Source organism: Esox lucius, chromosome 7 (assembly GCF_011004845.1).
Source record: "Esox lucius isolate fEsoLuc1 chromosome 7, fEsoLuc1.pri, whole genome shotgun sequence".
Taxonomy (NCBI): Eukaryota; Metazoa; Chordata; class Actinopteri; order Esociformes; family Esocidae; genus Esox; species Esox lucius.
The window spans coordinates 50,697,292-50,724,646 of record NC_047575.1 but is presented as its reverse complement, the minus strand read 5'-3'; the positions used below and the strand labels follow the sequence as shown (position 1 = coordinate 50,724,646).

Genomic DNA, 27,355 nt, shown 5'->3' with positions numbered 1-27,355 from the left:
GCCCAGCACCGTGCAGCTCGATTGGCATTCGCCAGAGAACACCAGGATTGGCAGGTCCGCCACTGGCGCCCCGATCTCTTTACAGATGAGAGCAGGTTCACACTGAGCACATGACCGACATGAAAGAGTGTGGAGACACCGTGGTGAACGTTATGCTGCCTACAACAACATCCAGCAAGACCGGTTTGGCGCTGGGTCAGTGACGGTCTGGGGAGGGTATCCTTGGAGGGTCGCACAGACCTCCATGTGCTAGCCAACGGTACCCTGACTGCTGTTAGGTACCGAGATGAAATCTTCAGACCCATTGTCAGACCTTAAGCTGGTGCAGTGGGGATTCCATCTTGAGGAGATTAACTATGGGACTGTTGTTGTGGAAATTTCTTTACTCAGTGAGAATACATTGTATAAAGGATGGAGTCCCACTGTTAAGATAGGTACAGGAATGTGTGGGACCTGGTATTTGCATAGGGGACATCTATTGTCTGTCCAGATGCAGATCAATGGGTTTTAGGACAGGATAGGAGAAGATACAGCAAGGGGGCAGTAAGGCCAGTTGGCCCCTTTGGGTAAACACTACAGTAGACATTATTGCAGGAAGGATAAGGTGGGGGAAGATAGCATTTGACGTTTGTGATAGAACAAAGGGAAAGGTGTTTGATTGACATGAAACAGATGGCAGCATCTTACCACACCCCTTCTTCCTATGTAATAAATACTGTCAAAATGATGTTTTTATTTAGAAACTATCCACCGTTACTTTGTAACCTGTATACTTTCTCCTTGCAAGTTTCATTAAAACCGTTTATTGCGCAATTGATTTCTCCTGTCTTACCTACCATTTTCATAGAACTTTGGAATTTTAGAAATTGCCATCACAATTTGGGGGCACGTCCGGGATCCTAATCCTGATCGGTTTGAGTCCCTTTCCTAACAGGTTAACCGTGCACGGCCAGAGAAAGCTCTGGAATTCTAGTATCGTCCAGAAAAGGCTTATCCTTTGACGGGCTGAGAAAGATTGCCTGACGGGAGCTGTGACTCGTGCTTGATCAGTACAGGTTTCCTGCGGAAATTGAATTTGGAGGCAAGAACGCAATACGGTCTAAAAACTTAAAGTTGGACTTTATAGTTTAAAATCTGCAGTAAAAGGTTGGACCTTTTTAAAATCTCATTTGTGGGCTGACGAGCTTGACTTCGCTTTCTGGTTGGTTGAGTATAAATTAGATTTACTGGGTAAATCTGAAACATGGGGACGTGCGACAGTAAATCTTTGCCGGTCTCTCGTGTTTACGCTGGACCGGCAAAAATTATTACTGACGTATATGGTGTTTGGACATGTGAACAATGTTTCTTGGAGTGTTAGGTTTTCCGGCGACTGGCGTTTTCATTCGGTGATGGATGCGCGGCCTGTCGGGCTGATTGGAGGTAGATGGCCGTGGTAACGTATGAAAAGTTGTTTGGAAAGCGTAGGCTACGGTGTGTAGACAGTGTGGAGTATATTGATCTGTGTTGTAGTTTTTTTTTGCTCAGGTTAGATGGCTCGTTCTCCTCTGATCGCCCGTCACCCCACCCCGCGGAGTTCAGCTGGACCGATAGGTGGGTCTCTTTGGAGGCCCGATCGGGACACTGCATCGTTGGAGTCATAACGTGGCCAAGCTCTGTGGACTTTTTCGTTGTGAACGTGGAAATGCTGTGGGCCGCTGGAGGCCGTTTTCTGCTCCGCTTTGGAAGTGTTGAGCATGTCTACGAGTTTCAAGAAAAGTTCCAAAAGTGGGGAGTTGTATACACCAGGTGTACACACCCGTAATCTCTTTGGCCTTGCCGCGAGTGATTCAACGGGAACACGCAGGAACGCTGAACCGCCTGAGGGAGGGGTGCGGACGGTCAGACAGGGGACCAGAGGGAGCATCAACCGGTGAGATTGTTCCTTAATACAGTTTTCATATGCTTTAGTAAACAATGTGGTTGTTTTTGTAAGTCAGATTTGATGGTTTTGTGGAAATTGATAGATGGATTTGAGTAAGTATGGTGACTAGAAGTTTTTTTGAGTATTGCAGTCAGGGCGGCTGTAGTTAGAAACATGTCGTTTTTGTTCCATGTCCTGACACCAATTCCCGTGCAGCAGTTGGACTGCGTGATGGAGTATAGCGTGCTCCTGTATGTGTGTTTGTAAGTGTGGTGTTTTGGTTAATAGCGACTGTAGTTAGGCCTGACAACCATTCCTATGCTGCTAACCTATTGCGTTGCGATTAGTGCTGGATTATAAGCGGTTGGACTGCTTGAACGTCTGCAATTTAGGTTGGACTTAAATATGCAATTGAGATTGGATCTCATACTTTCCTGTAAATTGCCGCAATTGTTGGTCAGCTTATGGTTTGGATCAGTATGCTACAGAAGTTGTATATGCATGCGCCACTTGTGTTTGTTCTGAATGTGGTTATGGCCCGAGTCAAGGGCATTTGTCATTGTCTGGTTGTGGTCGGTCTAGTAAATGCATTTGTCCATTTTGGTATTCCCTGTGCACGAGGGATCCGATTGGCTGCATTGAGTATTCCTTGATAGAATATTGGATCTCGTTTACCGAGGTTGGTGTTAACTTGGAAGTTTTGTAATCGCAATGTTTCGTCTTGTTTGGAGTGCGTTTGGGCGAACGCTTACATTGCGTTTTTTAACATGGTTATTATGCGAGGCCTACTCTTTTGGCTTTTGCCTTTGTGTTGAAATTGAATTTGCCTGATGGCTTGCACACGTGGGAGTGTTAGCCTGCTAACTTAGGAGTTTAAGAAAATAATGGCATAAATATAATTAGAGGGATAGCTTAGAAATTGGTATAATGATGATTCTGTGATTTGGTAAAATATGGTCTCGTGGTTTCGTAATGAGGGGTTAAAATAGTGTTTTCTCTCTCCTTGTATGGAGTGGGAAGCAGACGATAGCGGAAGTGTTTAGTATTAAGGTAACAGGCTGTTTCCAATGAAGACTGGATTCAGCCAATATAGTCATAGCCTGCAAAAGAGGGTAAAAGGACTACGGCCCGTTTATTCCCCAAATAGTCAAAGCCAGGTTATTCCCCGTTTAAATAAACCCGTAAAATTAGACGTCCTATTTTAAATGTTAAATTGAGTTTGGTTAAATAATATAGTTTCTCTTATATGTATTTACCAACGATAACTGGGATAATACTTGTGTTTTTAAAACCAGCGCCTGCTACTCGTTCATGGAATTTAAATTCTGGAATGGTACATTAGTGAACAAATAGGGTATTGATGTAACGGTGTTTAAGGCTACATTGAGTTTCCTTTGGATTTCTCATTGTACCTTGATTATAGTGACGTCATAAATCTGTTTTCTGCCTGGATTGCCATTCTTAAGAGTTTCTTAATTTCCACCATAATGTTGACTTGTTGTATAGATAATGATAAGTACATTTTTACAAACTGTGAAAATATTAGATAGGTTGGACTCTAAATCTAAAATCTTCAGTTAACGAACGATGTAGGCTAAATTGAGAGGATGGTCTGGGGACCATAAAGGAACATTTGGCCTTGCTAATGGCTTACCATATATGTGTTGAGCTCAGAGCTTCAGGAAGGGTGGGCAGGTCCACTGGGATGGCTTCCGCCACCCTTAACATTATATCAAGGTAGCATATTACTAAGGGTTAAATTCGAGTGTTCAGCCTGTTCTCACACGTGGTAATTTTACCAACACATGTTCAGTTTTGGGATGATAAAACATTAAGTGAAAGCAGAATAAGTTTTCCTTTTGGTTGCTTTAATGTTTACATTTATGGTTTCGAATCAAATTGTAGTAAGGGTGGAGACCTTGAGTCATCCAACATTGTTAATTGCTAGAACAAATTCGATGTCTTTGCATGAGATATGCATGGAAGTAGCGATTTTGGCTGACCGCCACTATTTTGAATGACGTAGACTTACATCTAAAATTGAGAAAATTCCCTAGAGTTTAGGAGGTAAATTGAGTCATGATGTTTGTTGGTCTCAAATTAGTTTGGCCATTGCCTGTGTAGATGCACATTTTTATGTGCTAATTTGGGAGTTCCTTCACACGAGCGACCGTGTGTGTGGTACGGTTTTTATTTCCTTTGTTTTTCTTTTCGGTTGGTTTGGTTGGATATTCAGTTTGCGACGTTTACTGGATGTATGTTAGATTCCTCCCAACTATCGATTTTCTTTTTGATTTCGGTCCTGTAATGGTTCTGCTTTCAAGCTTGAAGTCGTTTTCTGTCTTGAAAGCAGGGGGGGATTGTATGAAATGATTATCTATAGTGGAAAAGAGTTGAACTTAGAGTTCAAATGAAAAAGAGTTGAACTTAGAGTTCAAAGCAAATTAAATAGGTACTTAAAGAAGTTACGTGAATAATCTAGTTTGTCAAATTGGGTTTTTGAAATGTATGTTTTATTTGAAATCTAACATGGTTATGGTTGAGTAGAATACATCTTGTCATTTTGAAATGGTTTAGCTAAGCAATAACTAATTTGATGGGTGTGTTACTTTTCAGTTAGTTTAATATTTGATTAGAAGTAATCATATTAATCTTATGCACTATGGAACAAGTGGGTAAAAACGTGCAGGGAGCACATTTTGTTATTCCTTACATGTTTACAAAATTTTGCCATGGTTTAATTGATATTGAGAAAATAATTCTGCATCAAGTTATATTTCTGGTAAACAAGTTGAGAAGTCTTACATAGTCTAAATTGCATAAAGAGAGGTACAGACCCACTGGAGCACTCCACTCACTGACACAAAAAACAGTTTGAGATGGATTTTAACTTGTTTGGACTCTTTAGAAGAGAAACAGACATTATCAAAATTGGGTATTCTAATTCTAATTTAAGTTCTGTCCTAGTAGGCAATCATTGGAAAGTTAATGGTTAACAGAGGTTTCTTTGAGGTGAATGAAGAGAAAAAAGGTTGTTTTACTATTGTCAATGCCTGGGGTTTTTCAAGATAACAACAGTGTCCCTTAGTGATAAGGTGACAATCCTCCAAGACCAGGGTCTGTTATCCTTAGGTTAGTAAACCACCCCCCACTCCAGGGAGAGCCCTGTGGTGATAAAGGAGTAAAAAGGGGGGGTCATGATTTATGACAGGATTTCAGAGTGTGTTTGATGTGCTAGGATAATAAGAAGAGACTTGGAGACATTCACACTAAGTTTCATCTTGTAGAGAAATTAGGCTAAATAACAGTTATGTTAGCTGACCTTCAAGATGGTGTGAAATGTTTGATTTGAAATGAGGTATTTGATCCTATATGTCAAACAATGGGTGAATTTGATTGTAGTTCCGATACAACACAATCAGATGTAAATTATATAGGTGAACTGAGAATTGTTCATGAACTGCTCTTAGAGAGTGGTAGCAAACTATCTTAACTGATGAGTTTTTGGAACAGTAATAAGATATGTGAAATTGTGTTCTTCTGTTCTTTGTGTTGGTTGTTACACCAACTATAGAAAAGGTTGGAATTGTTATTTTGCTACACTAGCAGAACAGAAGCACCAGAGATGTTAATGTTTTAACGATACTGTTATTGATTTCAACTGTTCTAATCTATTTGGAGAGAAGAAGTAGAGAGATATTGGAAATATAGGGTTTGAGTGTTTGGTAGTGTGTGGTTCAAATGTATCAGCGAGATGCAACAAGCTAACGTGATGGACATATGTGATGATGTACTGTGCAGTTGGAACTAATCTTCTCAAGGATAATTCACACATTCAGATACAGAACACTTGAAAGCGATTCAACAAGAGAGGACTTGTTGGAGCCCTGAGAGAGACCGAGCTTGGCTTAAAAGGACAACTGTGAGGTGGCTGAGGTGAGATGGATCTCACAGACACACAGACAGACTGTCCTACAGCTGAGAGAGGAGTCGACTCTGGCTCGCTGCACGTCTAGGTGCTGCACGTCTACAGGATGCTGGGTTCCTGTGTGCTGGACTGATTTGAGTCCTGATGAATCTGCAATGTGATGGAGAAGGCAACCTCCGACCGAGAGGATGGAGGCGTAGGAAAGATCTACTGCACAACATCATGCTACGCTGATTGGGTCCATACCAGGTACATCTCATCTGCTGTCCAGGTAGCTGAGAGAGGAACCTGGGATCGACGACACGCTACACGAGGATTGCAGTGTTTAGAAGGTTAGACACAGTGAATTGAAGTCACTGAGGGAAAAGTGAATTTTCTGGTGCTCGTAACCAGTCACTTTCTACATGGCCTTTAGCTCTAGAACCTTTAGCTAAAACTGGTCATCTTGGAGTTCACAAGGGAGAACACACAGATTCTCCTGGCCTGGCTGATAAAGCAGCTAGAATGGAGACAACAAGAGCTGTGTCTGCATCTGAGCTATGAAGGACAACACCTTGGAATATACATCTGACTTTTTCGTTCTGTTACATCGACCTGTCAAAGAAATGGTTCATAACTGACTGTCTGACGTTTGAAGGAGCAGAACAGTTGTGATGACTTTGGAAGAACATCCAAATGGAACCATGGAGAGGACATTTCAGTGAATTGAGCAATTGGCATGAGAGAACATTGTAACAGTGATAAATTGAAGGATGCATTCAGTGATAGGTGTTTATGATGATTTTAACATAAAAGTTTTGCTGTACTATGTTATGATTCTGTATGATGACAATGTGTGATCTTGGAGTTTATACGGAAGGTAATGATCTAGAAGAATGTAAGGGAGGATCCAGACATTTCAGTTTGCTCAGTTCTCTAATCACTAAGGATAATAATATTGACTGGGTCATGTTGTTAAAGAGTACTGTTTGTTGCAGTCTACATCCTAATGAGTGAACTGTTTAAGGTTTGATACCAAGGTTTGACATGGTATCAAGAGGATGGATTGTTGTGGAAATTTCTTATACAATGTATTCTGATTGTATAAAGGACTGAGTCCCACGGTTTAGATAGGTACAGGAATGTGTGGGATCTGGTATTTGCATAGGGTGCATCTATTGTCTGTCCAGATGCAGATCAATGGGTTTTAGGACAGGATAGGAGAAGATACAACAGGGGGCAGTAAGGTCAGTTGGCCCCTTTGGGTAAACACTACATTAGGGCAGGAAGGATAAGTTGGGGGAAGATAGCATTTGATAGAACAAAGGGAAGGTGTTTGATTGACATGAAACAGATGGCAGCATCTTACCACACCCCTTTTTCCTATGTGATATATACGGTTGAATGAGCTATATTAGTTAGAGGCTCCTCAGACGATTATGTTTGCGTAAGCGGTTGACGCGTCTCTCATAATAGTCTCTGTGCATAATAATTAATAAAACGGTTATGATGTACAAAGAGAACTTTGTTTCTGTGTCCCTTACTCCGAGTGTCGATACATGGAATTACCATCACACTTACCTACCATTTTCATAGAACTTTGGAATTTTAGAAATTGCCATCACACTGTCCATGTTGAAGAGATTAACTATGGGACTGTCCATGTTGAGAAGACTTGTTATGGGACTGTCCATGTTGAGAAGACTTGTTATGGGACTGTCCATGTTGAAGAGATTAACTATGGGACTGTCCATGTTGAGAAGACTTGTTATGGGACTGTCCATGTTGAAGAGATTAACTATGGGACTGTCCATGTTGAGAAGACTTGTTTTGGGACAGTCCATGTTGAAGAGATTAACTATGGGACTGTCCATGTTGAGAAGACTTGTTATGGGACTGTCCATGTTGAGAAGACTTGTTATGGGACTGTCCATGTTGAAGAGTTAACTATGGGACTGTCCATGTTGTAGAGACTCTTGTTATGGGACAGTCCATGTTGAGGAGATTAACTATGGGACTGTCCATGTTGAAGAGATTAATTATTGATACTGATAGTTACGACCAGGTTTGTAAAGTAGTGGTCAGGGGTCAAAGGTTGGCTTTTAGGGTTACTCACCTCCTCCACTGGAATAAAGAGGCAGGTGGGTTTGCGTCAGCCAGACATGCCAGCTGTACGTTTTGACGGTCCAGGTACCAGTTCCCATCAAACCCCTCCACTGACACCTCTGGCTCATCTACACACACACACAGACAGATTGGTCACTTTATCATTGTGGGGACGACGTTCCAACCCATCTATTTTCCTATTCTGTTTCTGAAACGTATCCCCTTACCTAATCCTAACCTTAATCTTACCCTCACCTCAATTTCTGAACTTTCATGCCTTTAAATGCAATTGTTTAAACCAACCTTACCCAAAAGCCCTAAACCTAACCAGTAATGCCTGAACCAAAACGTAACCCCACCTCTAACACTATGTCCAGTCCATCTAACTGTCCATCTAACACGAACCAGTAATCCCTAAACCTAATCCCTAAAACATACATAATAGGTTCACTAGTGGAGTCCTGCCAACAATTCAAAACAAAGTGAATCAGGTTTACAGGTTCCCACCTGTTCATAGATAGGGGTTGAACTGGGCAGGAGCTAGTGGGACCTAGTTGAGCTCTCATACTTCTACTGGCCAACAGTAGGGCTCCTCCCCTCCCAAAATCCTAATGATATACACATGAAAACACACAGAAACTCCACAATATAGATACTCAGAATCACACTCAGAAAAACAACAGATACTCAAAAACACACACAAAAACATTCTCAGAAACACATACTCAGAAACACACACTCAGAAAGACAACAATATAGATACTCAGAAACATACTCAGAAACACAACAGATACTCAAAATCACACACAAAAACATTCTCAGAAATACATACTCAGAAACACATACTCAGAAAAACACACTCAGAAACACAATGAAATAGATACTCAGAAAACACACCCAGAAACAACATATACTCAAAAACACACACAAACACATTCTCAGAAACACACACTCAGAAACCCAACAAAACAGATAATCAGAAACACACACTCAGAAACACAACAAAACAGTTACTCAGAAACACAAACTCAGAAACACAATGAAATAGATACTCAGAAAACACACTCAGAAACACAACAAAACAGATACTCAAAACCACACATAAACACATTCTCAGGAATACATACTCAGAAACACGCACTCAGAAACACAATGAAACTGATACTCAGAAACACACAAAAACACACTCAGAAACACACATAAACACATTCTCAGAAACACATATGCAGAAACACACAAAAACACTCAAAAACACACAAACACATTCTCAGAAACACAACAAATCCTCAAAAACACAAACAAACACATTCTCAGAAACACATACTCATAAACACACACTCAGAAACACAATGAAACTGATACTTAGAAACACACACAAACACTCAGAAACACACAAACACATACTCAGAAACACACACTCAGAAACAGAACAAAACAGATACTCAAAAACACACAAACACATACTCAGAAACACATACTCAGAAACACAATTAAACTGTTACTCAGAAACACACAAAAACACACTCAGAAACACATATAAACACTTTCTAAGAAACACATACGCAGAAACACACAAAAACACTCAAAAACACACAAACACATTCTCAGAAACACAACAGATACTCAAAAACACAAACAAACCCATTCTCAGAAACACATACTCAGAAACACACACTCAGAAACACAATGAAACTGATACTTAGAAACACACACAAACACTCAGAAACACACAAACACATTCACAGAAACACACACTCAGAAACAGAACAAAACAGATACTCAAAAACACACAAACACATACTCAGAAACACATACTCAGAAACACACACTCAGAAACACAATGAAACTGATACTCAGAATCACACTCAACACCCTCAGAAACACACATAAACACATTCTCAGAAACAGAACAAAACAGATACTCAAAACATTCTCAGAAACACATACTCAGAAACACACACAAACACGCTCAGAAACACACACAAACACATTCTCAGAAAAATACTCAGAAACACACACAAACACACTCAGAAACACACATAAACACATTTTCAGAATCACATACTCAGAAACATACTGTACACTCAGAAACACATCAAAACACATGCTCAGGAACACATTCTTACACTCAGAAACACAGTCAGTAAGAGACTGGATATGTTGGTGGAACACAGTATGTCTTTGCAAGTGTGTGTTTGTACAGTCTGTCCAGACGTGTAATTGTGTAAGTATGTGTGTGTGTTAATGAGTGTCGTACATTGTATGTCCAGAGTGACTGACTCTGCGTTCGTCTCATCGTTGTAAGAGGTGATACAGGTGAGGGTCTCCAGGTGAGTGCTCCGGCTAGGTACCAGGATGAAGTCGCTCCGCACTGTGATTGTCCCATCAGGGTTAAGGATCTCCTGAGTGGTCGTCTCACCACGCACACGGGTGTCCCACCTGCTCACACGCACACACCAAACACAACAGCAAATTCACACACCAACGACAACAAACCAAACATAAAACACAACTCCCAAAATACACACCAAACACAATACCAAATTCACACACCAACAAAAACAAACCAAACATAAAACACAACACCCAAAACACACACCAAACACCAAAATCACAAACCAAACAACACCAAAATCACATACTAAACACAACACAAAAATCACACACCAAACACCAAATCACACAGCAAACACAACACCAAAATCACACATCAACAACATCAACATCACACAACAACAACAACAAACCAAACACAAAACACCAAAATCAGAATCAGAAAGAGTTTTATTGTCAAGTAAGTTTCACAACAAACTAGGAATTTGTTCTGTTCTGTTAGTGCAGCAGTTAAGTACAAAAGAAAGTAAACCAATAATAGTGACTGAGCATAAAAACTGTAGCTTGAGAATTAATAAATTACATAAAAATATAAAAAAAAATATATAAGGTGCAAGAATTGTCCAGTTGAGGGTTGTGTGTGTATGTGGGAGGGGCTATAGTCAGTATGGATCTGGGGGCGTGTTCATGAGTCCTACTGCTGTAGGCAAGAAACTGTTCTTGTGGCGAGAGGTTTTGGTCCTGAGAGACCTCAGCCTTCTACCAGATGGGAGAGTTCTGAATAGTCCTTTTCCAGGATGAGAGGGATCAGCCCGAAATGTTGCCACTGGCCTCAGCGTCCTGGAGGTTTGTAGGTCCTGTAGAGATGGCAGATTGCAGCCAACACCCTCTCTGCAGAGTGGATGATGCGTTGCAGCCTGCCCTTGTCCTTGGCAGTGGGTGCAGCGTATCAGACTGTGATGTAAGAGGACAGGATGGACTCTATGATGGCAGTGTAGAAATGCACCATCATAGTCTTTAGCAGGTTTAACTTTTTCAGCTGCCACAGGAAGTATATCCTCTGCTGAGCTTTCTTTGTAAGGGAGGTGATGTTCAGCTCCCACTTGAGGTCCTGGGTGATCGTGGTGCCCAGAAAGCGAAAGGACTACAGAGAGTTGACTGGGGAGCCACCCAGGGTGATGGGGGTGTGATAGCAATTCTATCAATTAGAACTCTTTAGGAAGTTGCTTCAGAGACAAAATTATCTTGGCACAATTAGCAGGGGGAGGTGTTGTGGAAATTTCTTATACAATGTATTCTGATTGTATAAAGGACTGAGTCCCACTGTTAAGATAGGTACAGGAATGTGTGGGACCTGGTATTTGCATAGGGGACATCTATTGTCTGTCCAGATGCAGATCAATGGGTTTTAGGACAGGATAGGAGAAGATACAGCAAGGGGGAAGTAAGGCCAGTTGGCCCCTTTGGGTAAACATTATTGCAGGAAGGATAAGGTGGGGGAAGATAGCATTTGACGTGTGTGATAGAACAAAGGGAAAGGTGTTTGATTGACATGAAACAGATGGCAGCATCTTACCACACCCCTTCTTCCTATGTAATAAATACTGTCGAAATGATGTTTTTATTTAGAAACTATCCACCGTTACTTTGTAACCTGTATACTTTCTCCTTGCAAGCAAGATTAAAACCGTTTATTGCGCAATTGATTTCTCCTGTCTTACCTACCATTTTCATAGAACTTTGGAATTTTAGAAATTGCCATCACAATTTGGGGGCTCGTCCGGGATCCTAATCCTGATCGGTTTGAGTCCCTTTCCTAACAGGTTAACCGTGCACGGCCAGAGAAAGCTCTGGAATTCTAGTATCGTCCAGAAAAGGCTTATCCTTTGACGGGCTGAGAAAGAGTGCCTGACGGGAGCTGTGACTCGTGCTTGATCAGTACAGGTTTCCTGCGGAAATTGAATTTGGAGGCAAGAACGCAATACGGTCTAAAAACTTAAAGTTGGACTTTATAGTTTAAAATCTGCAGTAAAAGGTTGGACCTTTTAAAATCTCATTTGTGGGCTGACGAGCTTGACTTCGCTTTCTGGTTGGTTGAGTATAAATTAGATTTACTGGGTAAATCTGAAACATGGGGACGTGCGACAGTAAATCTTTGCCGGTCTCTCGTGTTTACGCTGGACCGGCAAAAATTATCACTGACGTATATGGTGTTTGGACATGTGAACAATGTTTCTTGGAGTGTTATTAGGTTTTCCGGCGACTGGCGTTTTCATTCGGTGATGGATGCGCGGCCTGTCGGGCTGATTGGAGGTAGATGGACGTGGTAACGTATGAAAAGTTGTTTGGAAAGCGTAGGCTACGGTGTGTAGACAGTGTGGAGTATATTGATCTGTGTTGTAGTTTTTTTGCTCAGGTTAGATGGCTCGTTCTCCTCTGATCGCCCGTCACCCCACCCCGCGGAGTTCAGTTGGACCGATAGGTGGGTCTCTTTGGAGGCCCGATCGGGACACTGCATCGTTGGAGTCATAAGCTCTGTGGACTTTTTCGTTGTGAACGTGGAAATGCTGTGGGCCGCTGGAGGCCGTTTTCTGCTCCGCTTTGGAAGTGTTGAGCATGTCTACGAGTTTCAAGAAAAGTTCCAAAAGTGGGGAGTTGTACACACCAGGTGTACACACCCGTAATCTCTTTGGCCTTGCCGCGAGTGATTCAACGGGAACACGCAGGAACGCTGAACCGCCTGAGGGAGGGGTGCGGACGGTCAGACAGGGGACCAGAGGGAGCATCAACCGGTGAGATTGTTCCTTAATACAGTTTTCATATGCTTTAGTAAACAATGTGGTTGTTTTTGTAAGTCAGATTTGATGGTTTTGTAGAAATTGATAGATGGATTTGAGTAAGTATGGTGACTAGAAGTTTTTTTGAGTATTGCAGTCAGGGCGGCTGTAGTTAGAAACATGTCGTTTTTGTTCCATGTCCTGACACCAATTCCCGTGCAGCAGTTGGACTGCGTGATGGAGTATAGCGTGCTCCTGTATGTTTGGATGTTGAAGTGTGGTGTTTTGGTTAATAGCGACTGTAGTTAGGCCTGACAACCATTCCTATGCTGCTAACCTATTGCGTTGCGATTAGTGCTGGATTATAAGCGGTTGGACTGCTTGAACATCTGCAATTTAGGTTGGACTTAAATATGCAATTGAGATTGGATCTCATACTTTCAGTGCCTGTAGAAGGCTCCTGTAAATTGCCGCAATTGTTGGTCAGCTTATGGTTTGGATCAGTATGCTACAGAAGTTGTATATGCACGAGGCCTACTCTTTTGGCCTTTGCCTTTGTGTTGAAATTGAATTTGCCTGATGGCTTGCACACGTGGGAGTGTTTGCCTGCTAACTTAGGAGTCTAAGAAAATAATGGCATAAATATAATTAGAGGGATAGCTTAGAAATTGGTATAATGATGATTCTGTGATTTGGTAAAATGTGGTTTCGTAATGAGGGGTTAAAATAGTGTTTTCTCTCTCCTTGTATGGAGTGGGAAGCAGACGATAGCAAAAGTTTTTAGTATTAAGGTAACATGCTGTTTTCTATGAAGACTGGATTCAGCCAATATAGTCATAGCCTGCAAAAGAGTGTAAAATGACTACGGTCTGTTTATTCCCCAAATAGCCAAAGCCAGTTTATCCCCCGTTTAAATTAACCTAAAATTAGACGTCCTATTTTAAATGCTAAATTGAGTTTGGTTAAATAAAGGAGTTCTCTTATAAGTGTTTTCCAACGATAACTGGGATAATACTTGTTTTTTTTAAAAAAACCAACGCATGATACTCGTTCATGGAATTTGAATTCTGGAATGGTACGTTAGTGAACAAATAGGGTATTGATGTAAAGGTGTTTAAGGCTACATTGAGTTTCCTTTGGATTTCTCATTGTACCTTGATTATAGTGACGTCATAAATCTGTTTTCTGCCTGGAGCGCCATTCTTAAGAGTTTCTTAATTTCCACCATAATGTTGACTTGTTGTATAGATAATGATAAGTACATTTTTACAAACTGCGAAAATATTAGATAGGTTGGACTCTAAATCTAAAATCTTCAGTTAACGAACGATGTAGGCTAAATTGAGAGGATGGTCTGGGGACCATAAACGAACATTTGGCCTTGCTAATGGCTTACCATATATGTGTTGAGCTCAGAGCTTCAGGAAGGGTGGGCAGGTCCACTGGGATGGCTTCCGCCACCCTTAACATTATATCAAGGTAGCATATTACTAAGGGTTAAATTCGAGTGTTCAGCCTGTTCTCACACGTGGTAATTTTACCAACACATGTTCAGTTTTGGGATGATAAAACATTAAGTGAAAGCAGAATAAGTTTTCCTTTTGGTTGCTTTAATGTTTACATTTATGATTTCGAATCAAATTGTAGTAAGGGTGGAGACCTTGAGTCATCCAACATTGTTAATTGCTAGAACAAATTCGATGTCTTTGCATGAGATATGCATGGAAGTAGCGATTTTGGCTGACCGCCACTATTTTGAATGACGTAGACTTACATCTAAAATTGAGAAAATTCCCTAGAGTTTAGGAGGTAAATTGAGTCATGATGTTTGTTGGTCTCAAATTAGTTTGGCCATTGCCTGTGTAGATGCACATTTTGATATGCTAATTTGGGAGTTCCTTCACACGAGCGACCGTGTGTGTGGTACAGTTTTTTAATTTCCTTTAAGGATGTTTTTCTTATTTTCGGTTGTTTTGGTTGGATATTCAGTTTGCGACATTTACTGAAAACATGTTAGAATTTTCTTTTCATTTTCGGTCCTATAATGGTTCTGCTTTCAAGCTTGAAGTCATTTTCTGTCTTGAAAGCAAGGGGGGATTGTATGAAATGATTATCTATAGTGGAAAAGAGTTGAACTTAGAGTTCAAATGAAAAAGAGTTGAACTTAGAGTTCAAAGCAAATTAAATAGGTACTTAAAGAAGTTACATGAATAATCTAGTTTGTCAAATTGGGTCTTTGAAAAGTATGTTTTATGTGAAATCTAACATGGTTATGGTTGAGTAGAATACATCTTACCATTTTGAAATGGTGTAGCTAAGCATTAACTAATTTGATGGGTGTGTTACTGTTCAGTTAGTTTAATATTTGATTAGAAGTAATCATATTAATCTCATGCATTATGGAATAAGTGGGTAAAAACGTGCAGGGAGCACATTGTGTTATTCCTTACATGTTTACAAAATGTTGCCATGTTTTAATTGATATTGAGAAAATAATTCTGCATTAAGTTATATTTCTGGAAAACCAAGTTGAGAAGTCTTACATGGTCTAAATTGCATAAAAAGAGGTACAGACCCACTGGAGCACTCCACTCACTGACACAAAAAAACAGTTTGAGATGGATTTTTACTTGTTTGGACTCTTTAGAAGAGAAACAGACATTATCAAAATTGGGTATTCTAATTCTAATTTAAGTTCTGTCCTAGTAAACAATCATTGGAATGTTAATGGTTAACAGAGGTTTCTTTGAGGTGAATGATGAGGAAAAAGTTTGTTTTACTATTGTCAATGCCTGAGGTGTTTCAAGATAACAACAGTGTCCCTTAGTGATAAGGTGACAATCCTCCAAGACCAGGGTCTGTTATCCTTAGGTCAGTAGACCACCCCCCACTCCAGGGAGAGCCCTGAGGGGATAAAGGAGTAAAAAGGGGGGGTCATGATTTATGACAGGAGTTCAGAGTGTTTGATGTGCTAGGATAATAAGAAGAGATTGAGAAGTTCACACTAAGTTTCATCTTGTAGAGAAATTAGGCTAAATAACAGTTATGTTAGCTGACCTTCAAGATGGTGTGAAACGTTTGATTTGAAATGAGGTATTTGATCCTATATGTGAAACAATGGGTGAATTTGATTGTAGTTCCGATACAACACAATCAGATGTAAATCATATAGGTGAACTGAGAATTGTTCATGAACTGCTCTTAGAGAGTGGTAGCAAACTATCTTAACTGATGAGTTTTTGGAACAGTAATAAGAAATGTGAAATTGTGTTCTTCTGTTCTTTGTGTTGGTTGTTACACCAACTATAGAAAAGGTTGGAATTGTTATTTTGCTACACTAGCAGAACAGAAGCACCAGAGATGTTAATGTTTTAACGATACTGTTATTGATTTCAACTGTTCTAATCTATTTGGAGAGAAGAAGTAGAGAGATATTGGAAATATAGGGTTTGAGTGTTTGGTAGTGTGTGGTTCAAATGTATCAGCGAGATGCAACAAGCTAACGTGATGGACATATGTGATGATGTACTGTGCAGTTGGAACTAATCTTCTCAAGGATAATTCACACATTCAGATACAGAACACTTGAAAGCGATTCAACAAGAGAGGACTTGTTGGAGCCCTGAGAGAGACCGAGCTTGGCTTAAAAGGACAACTGTGAGGTGGCTGAGGTGAGATGGATCTCACAGACACACAGACAGACTGTCCTACAGCTGAGAGAGGAGTCGACTCTGGCTCGCTGCACGTCTAGGTGCTGCACGTCTACAGGATGCTGGGTTCCTGTGTGCTGGACTGATTTGAGTCCTGATGAATCTGCAATGTGATGGAGAAGGCAACCTCCGACCGAGAGGATGGAGGCGTAGGAAAGATCTACTGCACAACATCATGCTACGCTGATTGGGTCCATACCAGGTACATCTCATCTGCTGTCCAGGTAGCTGAGAGAGGAACCTGGGATCGACGACACGCTACACGAGGATTGCAGTGTTTAGAAGGTTAGACACAGTGAATTGAAGTCACTGAGGGAAAAGTGAATTTTCTGGTGCTCGTAACCAGTCACTTTCTACATGGCCTTTAGCTCTAGAACCTTTAGCTAAAACTGGTCATCTTGGAGTTCACAAGGAAGAACACACAGATTCTCCTGGCCTGGCTGATAAAGCAGCTAGAATGGAGACAACAAGAGCTGTGTCTGCATCTGAGCTATGAAGGACAACACCTTGGAATATACATCTGACTTTTTCGTTCTGTTACATCGACCTGTCAAAGAAATGGTTCATAACTGACTGTCTGACGTTTGAAGGAGCAGAACAGTTGTGATGACTTTGGAAGAACATCCAAATGGAACCATGGAGAGGACATTTCAGTGAATTGAGCAATTGGCATGAGAGAACATTGTAACAGTGATAAATTGAAGGATGCATTCAGTGATAGGTGTTTATGATGATTTTAACATAAAAGTTTTGCTGTACTATGTTATGATTCTGTATGATGACAATGTGTGATCTTGGAGTTTATACGGAAGGTAATGATCTAGAAGAATGTAAGGGAGGATCCAGACATTTCAGTTTGCTCAGTTCTCTAATCACTAAGGATAATAATATTGACTGGGTCATGTTGTTAAAGAGTACTGTTTGTTGCAGTCTACATCCTAATGAGTGAACTGTTTAAGGTTTGATACCAAGGTTTGACATGGTATCAAGAGGATGGATTGTTGTGGAAATTTCTTATACAATGTATTCTGATTGTATAAAGGACTGAGTCCCACGGTTTAGATAGGTACAGGAATGTGTGGGATCTGGTATTTGCATAGGGTGCATCTATTGTCTGTCCAGATGCAGATCAATGGGTTTTAGGACAGGATAGGAGAAGATACAACAGGGGGCAGTAAGGTCAGTTGGCCCCTTTGGGTAAACACTACATTAGGGCAGGAAGGATAAGTTGGGGGAAGATAGCATTTGATAGAACAAAGGGAAGGTGTTTGATTGACATGAAACAGATGGCAGCATCTTACCACACCCCTTTTTCCTATGTGATATATACGGTTGAATGAGCTATATTAGTTAGAGGCTCCTCAGACGATTATGTTTGCGTAAGCGGTTGACGCGTCTCTCATAATAGTCTCTGTGCATAATAATTAATAAAACGGTTATGATGTACAAAGAGAACTTTGTTTCTGTGTCCCTTACTCCGAGTGTCGATACATGGAATTACCATCACACTTACCTACCATTTTCATAGAACTTTGGAATTTTAGAAATTGCCATCACACTGTCCATGTTGAAGAGATTAACTATGGGACTGTCCATGTTGAGAAGACTTGTTATGGGACTGTCCATGTTGAGAAGACTTGTTATGGGACTGTCCATGTTGAAGAGATTAACTATGGGACTGTCCATGTTGAGAAGACTTGTTATGGGACTGTCCATGTTGAAGAGATTAACTATGGGACTGTCCATGTTGAGAAGACTTGTTTTGGGACAGTCCATGTTGAAGAGATTAACTATGGGACTGTCCATGTTGAGAAGACTTGTTATGGGACTGTCCATGTTGAGAAGACTTGTTATGGGACTGTCCATGTTGAAGAGTTAACTATGGGACTGTCCATGTTGTAGAGACTCTTGTTATGGGACAGTCCATGTTGAGGAGATTAACTATGGGACTGTCCATGTTGAAGAGATTAATTATTGATACTGATAGTTACGACCAGGTTTGTAAAGTAGTGGTCAGGGGTCAAAGGTTGGCTTTTAGGGTTACTCACCTCCTCCACTGGAATAAAGAGGCAGGTGGGTTTGCGTCAGCCAGACATGCCAGCTGTACGTTTTGACGGTCCAGGTACCAGTTCCCATCAAACCCCTCCACTGACACCTCTGGCTCATCTACACACACACACAGACAGATTGGTCACTTTATCATTGTGGGGACGACGTTCCAACCCATCTATTTTCCTATTCTGTTTCTGAAACGTATCCCCTTACCTAATCCTAACCTTAATCTTACCCTCACCTCAATTTCTGAACTTTCATGCCTTTAAATGCAATTGTTTAAACCAACCTTACCCAAAAGCCCTAAACCTAACCAGTAATGCCTGAACCAAAACGTAACCCCACCTCTAACACTATGTCCAGTCCATCTAACTGTCCATCTAACACGAACCAGTAATCCCTAAACCTAATCCCTAAAACATACATAATAGGTTCACTAGTGGAGTCCTGCCAACAATTCAAAACAAAGTGAATCAGGTTTACAGGTTCCCACCTGTTCATAGATAGGGGTTGAACTGGGCAGGAGCTAGTGGGACCTAGTTGAGCTCTCATACTTCTACTGGCCAACAGTAGGGCTCCTCCCCTCCCAAAATCCTAATGATATACACATGAAAACACACAGAAACTCCACAATATAGATACTCAGAATCACACTCAGAAAAACAACAGATACTCAAAAACACACACAAAAACATTCTCAGAAACACATACTCAGAAACACACACTCAGAAAGACAACAATATAGATACTCAGAAACATACTCAGAAACACAACAGATACTCAAAATCACACACAAAAACATTCTCAGAAATACATACTCAGAAACACATACTCAGAAAAACACACTCAGAAACACAATGAAATAGATACTCAGAAAACACACCCAGAAACAACATATACTCAAAAACACACACAAACACATTCTCAGAAACACACACTCAGAAACCCAACAAAACAGATAATCAGAAACACACACTCAGAAACACAACAAAACAGTTACTCAGAAACACAAACTCAGAAACACAATGAAATAGATACTCAGAAAACACACTCAGAAACACAACAAAACAGATACTCAAAACCACACATAAACACATTCTCAGGAATACATACTCAGAAACACGCACTCAGAAACACAATGAAACTGATACTCAGAAACACACAAAAACACACTCAGAAACACACATAAACACATTCTCAGAAACACATATGCAGAAACACACAAAAACACTCAAAAACACACAAACACATTCTCAGAAACACAACAAATCCTCAAAAACACAAACAAACACATTCTCAGAAACACATACTCATAAACACACACTCAGAAACACAATGAAACTGATACTTAGAAACACACACAAACACTCAGAAACACACAAACACATACTCAGAAACACACACTCAGAAACAGAACAAAACAGATACTCAAAAACACACAAACACATACTCAGAAACACATACTCAGAAACACAATTAAACTGTTACTCAGAAACACACAAAAACACACTCAGAAACACATATAAACACTTTCTAAGAAACACATACGCAGAAACACACAAAAACACTCAAAAACACACAAACACATTCTCAGAAACACAACAGATACTCAAAAACACAAACAAACCCATTCTCAGAAACACATACTCAGAAACACACACTCAGAAACACAATGAAACTGATACTTAGAAACACACACAAACACTCAGAAACACACAAACACATTCACAGAAACACACACTCAGAAACAGAACAAAACAGATACTCAAAAACACACAAACACATACTCAGAAACACATACTCAGAAACACACACTCAGAAACACAATGAAACTGATACTCAGAATCACACTCAACACCCTCAGAAACACACATAAACACATTCTCAGAAACAGAACAAAACAGATACTCAAAACATTCTCAGAAACACATACTCAGAAACACACACAAACACGCTCAGAAACACACACAAACACATTCTCAGAAAAATACTCAGAAACACACACAAACACACTCAGAAACACACATAAACACATTTTCAGAATCACATACTCAGAAACATACTGTACACTCAGAAACACATCAAAACACATGCTCAGGAACACATTCTTACACTCAGAAACACAGTCAGTAAGAGACTGGATATGTTGGTGGAACACAGTATGTCTTTGCAAGTGTGTGTTTGTACAGTCTGTCCAGACGTGTAATTGTGTAAGTATGTGTGTGTGTTAATGAGTGTCGTACATTGTATGTCCAGAGTGACTGACTCTGCGTTCGTCTCATCGTTGTAAGAGGTGATACAGGTGAGGGTCTCCAGGTGAGTGCTCCGGCTAGGTACCAGGATGAAGTCGCTCCGCACTGTGATTGTCCCATCAGGGTTAAGGATCTCCTGAGTGGTCGTCTCACCACGCACACGGGTGTCCCACCTGCTCACACGCACACACCAAACACAACAGCAAATTCACACACCAACGACAACAAACCAAACATAAAACACAACTCCCAAAATACACACCAAACACAATACCAAATTCACACACCAACAAAAACAAACCAAACATAAAACACAACACCCAAAACACACACCAAACACCAAAATCACAAACCAAACAACACCAAAATCACATACTAAACACAACACAAAAATCACACACCAAACACCAAATCACACAGCAAACACAACACCAAAATCACACATCAACAACATCAACATCACACAACAACAACAACAAACCAAACACAAAACACCAAAATCAGAATCAGAAAGAGTTTTATTGTCAAGTAAGTTTCACAACAAACTAGGAATTTGTTCTGTTCTGTTAGTGCAGCAGTTAAGTACAAAAGAAAGTAAACCAATAATAGTGACTGAGCATAAAAACTGTAGCTTGAGAATTAATAAATTACATAAAAATATAAAAAAAAATATATAAGGTGCAAGAATTGTCCAGTTGAGGGTTGTGTGTGTATGTGGGAGGGGCTATAGTCAGTATGGATCTGGGGGCGTGTTCATGAGTCCTACTGCTGTAGGCAAGAAACTGTTCTTGTGGCGAGAGGTTTTGGTCCTGAGAGACCTCAGCCTTCTACCAGATGGGAGAGTTCTGAATAGTCCTTTTCCAGGATGAGAGGGATCAGCCCGAAATGTTGCCACTGGCCTCAGCGTCCTGGAGGTTTGTAGGTCCTGTAGAGATGGCAGATTGCAGCCAACACCCTCTCTGCAGAGTGGATGATGCGTTGCAGCCTGCCCTTGTCCTTGGCAGTGGGTGCAGCGTATCAGACTGTGATGTAAGAGGACAGGATGGACTCTATGATGGCAGTGTAGAAATGCACCATCATAGTCTTTAGCAGGTTTAACTTTTTCAGCTGCCACAGGAAGTATATCCTCTGCTGAGCTTTCTTTGTAAGGGAGGTGATGTTCAGCTCCCACTTGAGGTCCTGGGTGATCGTGGTGCCCAGAAAGCGAAAGGACTACAGAGAGTTGACTGGGGAGCCACCCAGGGTGATGGGGGTGTGATAGCAATTCTATCAATTAGAACTCTTTAGGAAGTTGCTTCAGAGACAAAATTATCTTGGCACAATTAGCAGGGGGAGGTGTTGTGGAAATTTCTTATACAATGTATTCTGATTGTATAAAGGACTGAGTCCCACTGTTAAGATAGGTACAGGAATGTGTGGGACCTGGTATTTGCATAGGGGACATCTATTGTCTGTCCAGATGCAGATCAATGGGTTTTAGGACAGGATAGGAGAAGATACAGCAAGGGGGAAGTAAGGCCAGTTGGCCCCTTTGGGTAAACATTATTGCAGGAAGGATAAGGTGGGGGAAGATAGCATTTGACGTGTGTGATAGAACAAAGGGAAAGGTGTTTGATTGACATGAAACAGATGGCAGCATCTTACCACACCCCTTCTTCCTATGTAATAAATACTGTCGAAATGATGTTTTTATTTAGAAACTATCCACCGTTACTTTGTAACCTGTATACTTTCTCCTTGCAAGCAAGATTAAAACCGTTTATTGCGCAATTGATTTCTCCTGTCTTACCTACCATTTTCATAGAACTTTGGAATTTTAGAAATTGCCATCACAATTTGGGGGCTCGTCCGGGATCCTAATCCTGATCGGTTTGAGTCCCTTTCCTAACAGGTTAACCGTGCACGGCCAGAGAAAGCTCTGGAATTCTAGTATCGTCCAGAAAAGGCTTATCCTTTGACGGGCTGAGAAAGAGTGCCTGACGGGAGCTGTGACTCGTGCTTGATCAGTACAGGTTTCCTGCGGAAATTGAATTTGGAGGCAAGAACGCAATACGGTCTAAAAACTTAAAGTTGGACTTTATAGTTTAAAATCTGCAGTAAAAGGTTGGACCTTTTAAAATCTCATTTGTGGGCTGACGAGCTTGACTTCGCTTTCTGGTTGGTTGAGTATAAATTAGATTTACTGGGTAAATCTGAAACATGGGGACGTGCGACAGTAAATCTTTGCCGGTCTCTCGTGTTTACGCTGGACCGGCAAAAATTATCACTGACGTATATGGTGTTTGGACATGTGAACAATGTTTCTTGGAGTGTTATTAGGTTTTCCGGCGACTGGCGTTTTCATTCGGTGATGGATGCGCGGCCTGTCGGGCTGATTGGAGGTAGATGGACGTGGTAACGTATGAAAAGTTGTTTGGAAAGCGTAGGCTACGGTGTGTAGACAGTGTGGAGTATATTGATCTGTGTTGTAGTTTTTTTGCTCAGGTTAGATGGCTCGTTCTCCTCTGATCGCCCGTCACCCCACCCCGCGGAGTTCAGTTGGACCGATAGGTGGGTCTCTTTGGAGGCCCGATCGGGACACTGCATCGTTGGAGTCATAAGCTCTGTGGACTTTTTCGTTGTGAACGTGGAAATGCTGTGGGCCGCTGGAGGCCGTTTTCTGCTCCGCTTTGGAAGTGTTGAGCATGTCTACGAGTTTCAAGAAAAGTTCCAAAAGTGGGGAGTTGTACACACCAGGTGTACACACCCGTAATCTCTTTGGCCTTGCCGCGAGTGATTCAACGGGAACACGCAGGAACGCTGAACCGCCTGAGGGAGGGGTGCGGACGGTCAGACAGGGGACCAGAGGGAGCATCAACCGGTGAGATTGTTCCTTAATACAGTTTTCATATGCTTTAGTAAACAATGTGGTTGTTTTTGTAAGTCAGATTTGATGGTTTTGTAGAAATTGATAGATGGATTTGAGTAAGTATGGTGACTAGAAGTTTTTTTGAGTATTGCAGTCAGGGCGGCTGTAGTTAGAAACATGTCGTTTTTGTTCCATGTCCTGACACCAATTCCCGTGCAGCAGTTGGACTGCGTGATGGAGTATAGCGTGCTCCTGTATGTTTGGATGTTGAAGTGTGGTGTTTTGGTTAATAGCGACTGTAGTTAGGCCTGACAACCATTCCTATGCTGCTAACCTATTGCGTTGCGATTAGTGCTGGATTATAAGCGGTTGGACTGCTTGAACATCTGCAATTTAGGTTGGACTTAAATATGCAATTGAGATTGGATCTCATACTTTCAGTGCCTGTAGAAGGCTCCTGTAAATTGCCGCAATTGTTGGTCAGCTTATGGTTTGGATCAGTATGCTACAGAAGTTGTATATGCACGAGGCCTACTCTTTTGGCCTTTGCCTTTGTGTTGAAATTGAATTTGCCTGATGGCTTGCACACGTGGGAGTGTTTGCCTGCTAACTTAGGAGTCTAAGAAAATAATGGCATAAATATAATTAGAGGGATAGCTTAGAAATTGGTATAATGATGATTCTGTGATTTGGTAAAATGTGGTTTCGTAATGAGGGGTTAAAATAGTGTTTTCTCTCTCCTTGTATGGAGTGGGAAGCAGACGATAGCAAAAGTTTTTAGTATTAAGGTAACATGCTGTTTTCTATGAAGACTGGATTCAGCCAATATAGTCATAGCCTGCAAAAGAGTGTAAAATGACTACGGTCTGTTTATTCCCCAAATAGCCAAAGCCAGTTTATCCCCCGTTTAAATTAACCTAAAATTAGACGTCCTATTTTAAATGCTAAATTGAGTTTGGTTAAATAAAGGTGTTTTCTAACGATAACTGGGATAATACTTGTGTTTTTAAAACCAACGCATGATACTTGTTCATGGAATTTAAATTCTGGAATGGTACGTTTGTGAACAAATAGGGTATTGATGTAAAGGTGTTTAAGGCTACATTGAGTTTCCTTTGGATTTCTCATTGTACCTTGATTATAGTGACGTCATAAATCTGTTTTCTGCCTGGAGCGCCATTCTTAAGAGTTTCTTAATTTCCACCATAATGTTGACTTGTTGTATAGATAATGATAAGTACATTTTTACAAACTGCGAAAATATTAGATAGGTTGGACTCTAAATCTAAAATCTTCAGTTAACGAACGATGTAGGCTAAATTGAGAGGATGGTCTGGGGACCATAAACGAACATTTGGCCTTGCTAATGGCTTACCATATATGTGTTGAGCTCAGAGCTTCAGGAAGGGTGGGCAGGTCCACTGGGATGGCTTCCGCCACCCTTAACATTATATCAAGGTAGCATATTACTAAGGGTTAAATTCGAGTGTTCAGCCTGTTCTCACACGTGGTAATTTTACCAACACATGTTCAGTTTTGGGATGATAAAACATTAAGTGAAAGCGGAATAAGTTTTCCTTTTGGTTGCTTTAATGTTTACATTTATGATTTCGAATCAAATTGTAGTAAGGGTGGAGACCTTGAGTCATCCAACATTGTTAACTGCTAGTAGAAATTCGATGTCTTTGCATGAGATATGCATGGAAGTAGCGATTTTGGCTGACCGCCACTATTTTGAATGATGTAGACTTACATCTAAAATTGAGAAAATTCCCTAGAGTTTAGGAGGTAAATTGAGTCATGATGTTTGTTGGTCTCAAATTAGTTTGGCCATTGCCTGTGTAGATGCACATTTTGATGTGCTAATTTGGGAGTTCCTTCACACGAGCGACCGTGTGTGTGGTACGGTTTTTATTTCCTTTGTTTTTCTTTTCGGTTGTTTTGGTTGGATATTCAGTTTGCGACGTTTACTGGATGTATGTTAGATTCCTCCCAACTATCGATTTTCTTTTTAATTTTGGTCCTGTAATGGTTCTGCTTTCAAGCTTGAAGTCATTTTCTTTCTTGAAAGCAGGGGGGGATTGTATGAAATGATTATCTATAGTGGAAAAGAGTTGAACTTAGAGTTCAAATGAAAAAGAGTTGAACTTAGAGTTCAAATGAAAAAGAGTTGAACTTAGAGTTCAAAGCAAATTAAATAGGTACTTAAAGAAGTTACGTGAATAATCTAGTTTGTCAAATTGGGTTTTTGAAATGTATGTTTTATGTGAAATCTAACATGGTTATGGTTGAGTAGAATACATCTTGCCATTTTGAAATGGTGTAGCTAAGCAATACCAAATTTGATGGGTGTGTTACTTTTCAGTTAGTTTAATATTTGATTAGAAGTAATCATATTAATCTTATGCACTATGGAACAAGTGGGTAAAAACGTGCAGGGAGCACATTTAGTTATTTCTTACATGTTTACAAAATGTTGCCATGGTTTAATTGATATTGAGAAAATAATTCTGCATCAAGTTATATTTCTGGTAAACAAGTTGAGAATTCTTACATAGTCTAAATTGCATAAAGAGAGGTACAGACCCACTGGAGCACTCCACTCACTGACAGTTTGAGATGGATTTTAACTTGTTTGGACTCTTTAGAAGAGAAACAAACATTATCAAAATTGGGTATTCTAATTCTAATTTAAGTTCTGTCCTAGTAAGCAATCATTGGAAAGTTAATGGTTAACAGAGGTTTCTTTGAGGTGAATGAAGAGAAAAAATGTTGTTTTACTATTATCAATGCCTGGGGTGTTTCAAGATAACAACAGTGTCCCTTAGTGATAAGGTGACAATCCTCCAAGACCAGGGTCTGTTATCCTTAGGTTAGTAAACCACCCCCCACTCCAGGGAGAGCCCTGAGGTGATAAAGGAGTAAAAAGGGGGGGTCATGATTTATGACAGGATTTCAGAGTGTGTTTGATGTGCTAGGATAATAAGAAGAGACTTGGAGACATTCACACTAAGTTTCATCTTGTAGAGAAATTAGGCTAAATAACAGTTATGTTAGCTGACCTTCAAGTTGGTGTGAAATGTTTGATTTGAAATAAGGTATTTGGTCCTTTATGTGAAACAATGGGTGAATTTGATTGTAGTTCCGATACAACACAATCAGATGTAAATTATATAGGTGAACTGAGAATTGTTCATGAACTGCTCTTAGAGAGTGGTACTTCAATGCAAGCAAACTATCTTAACTGATGAGTTTTTGGAACAGTAATAAGAAATGTGAAATTGTGTTCTTCTGTTCTTTGTGTTGGTTGTTACACCAACTATAGAAAAGAGTGGAATTGTTAGTTTGCTACACTAGCAGAACAGAAGCACCAGAGATGTTAATGTTTTAACGATACTGTTATTGATTTCAACTGTTCTAATCTATTTGGAGAGAAGAAGTAGGGAGATATTAGAAATATAGGGTT

The 27,355-nt window shown here is 40.4% G+C and overlaps 2 protein-coding genes across 4 annotated transcripts in view; both read right to left on the bottom strand.

The window, feature by feature from the left end:
* LOC117594696 (nectin-2-like) overlaps positions 1 to 18,603 on the bottom strand; it is a 32,794-nt gene extending 14,191 nt beyond the window's left edge. Inside the window, exons 1-4 of the mRNA XM_034293028.1 lie at positions 18,289 to 18,603; positions 11,282 to 11,394; positions 10,174 to 10,355; positions 7,927 to 8,044 (exon numbers count right to left, since the gene is read on the bottom strand). Coding sequence (XP_034148919.1) covers positions 7,927 to 8,044; positions 10,174 to 10,355; positions 11,282 to 11,394; positions 18,289 to 18,603 — 728 coding nt within the window. The remainder of the gene's footprint in view (positions 1 to 7,926; positions 8,045 to 10,173; positions 10,356 to 11,281; positions 11,395 to 18,288) is intronic.
* nectin1a (nectin cell adhesion molecule 1a) overlaps positions 18,326 to 27,355 on the bottom strand; it is a 49,336-nt gene continuing 40,306 nt past the window's right edge. For all 3 annotated transcript variants that reach the window (XM_034293460.1, XM_034293461.1, XM_034293462.1), the window contains exons 7-9: positions 21,033 to 21,214; positions 18,786 to 18,903; positions 18,326 to 18,686 (exon numbers count right to left, since the gene is read on the bottom strand). In XM_034293460.1, coding sequence (XP_034149351.1) covers positions 18,617 to 18,686; positions 18,786 to 18,903; positions 21,033 to 21,214 — 370 coding nt within the window. In that variant the 3' untranslated portion in view covers positions 18,326 to 18,616. The remainder of the gene's footprint in view (positions 18,687 to 18,785; positions 18,904 to 21,032; positions 21,215 to 27,355) is intronic.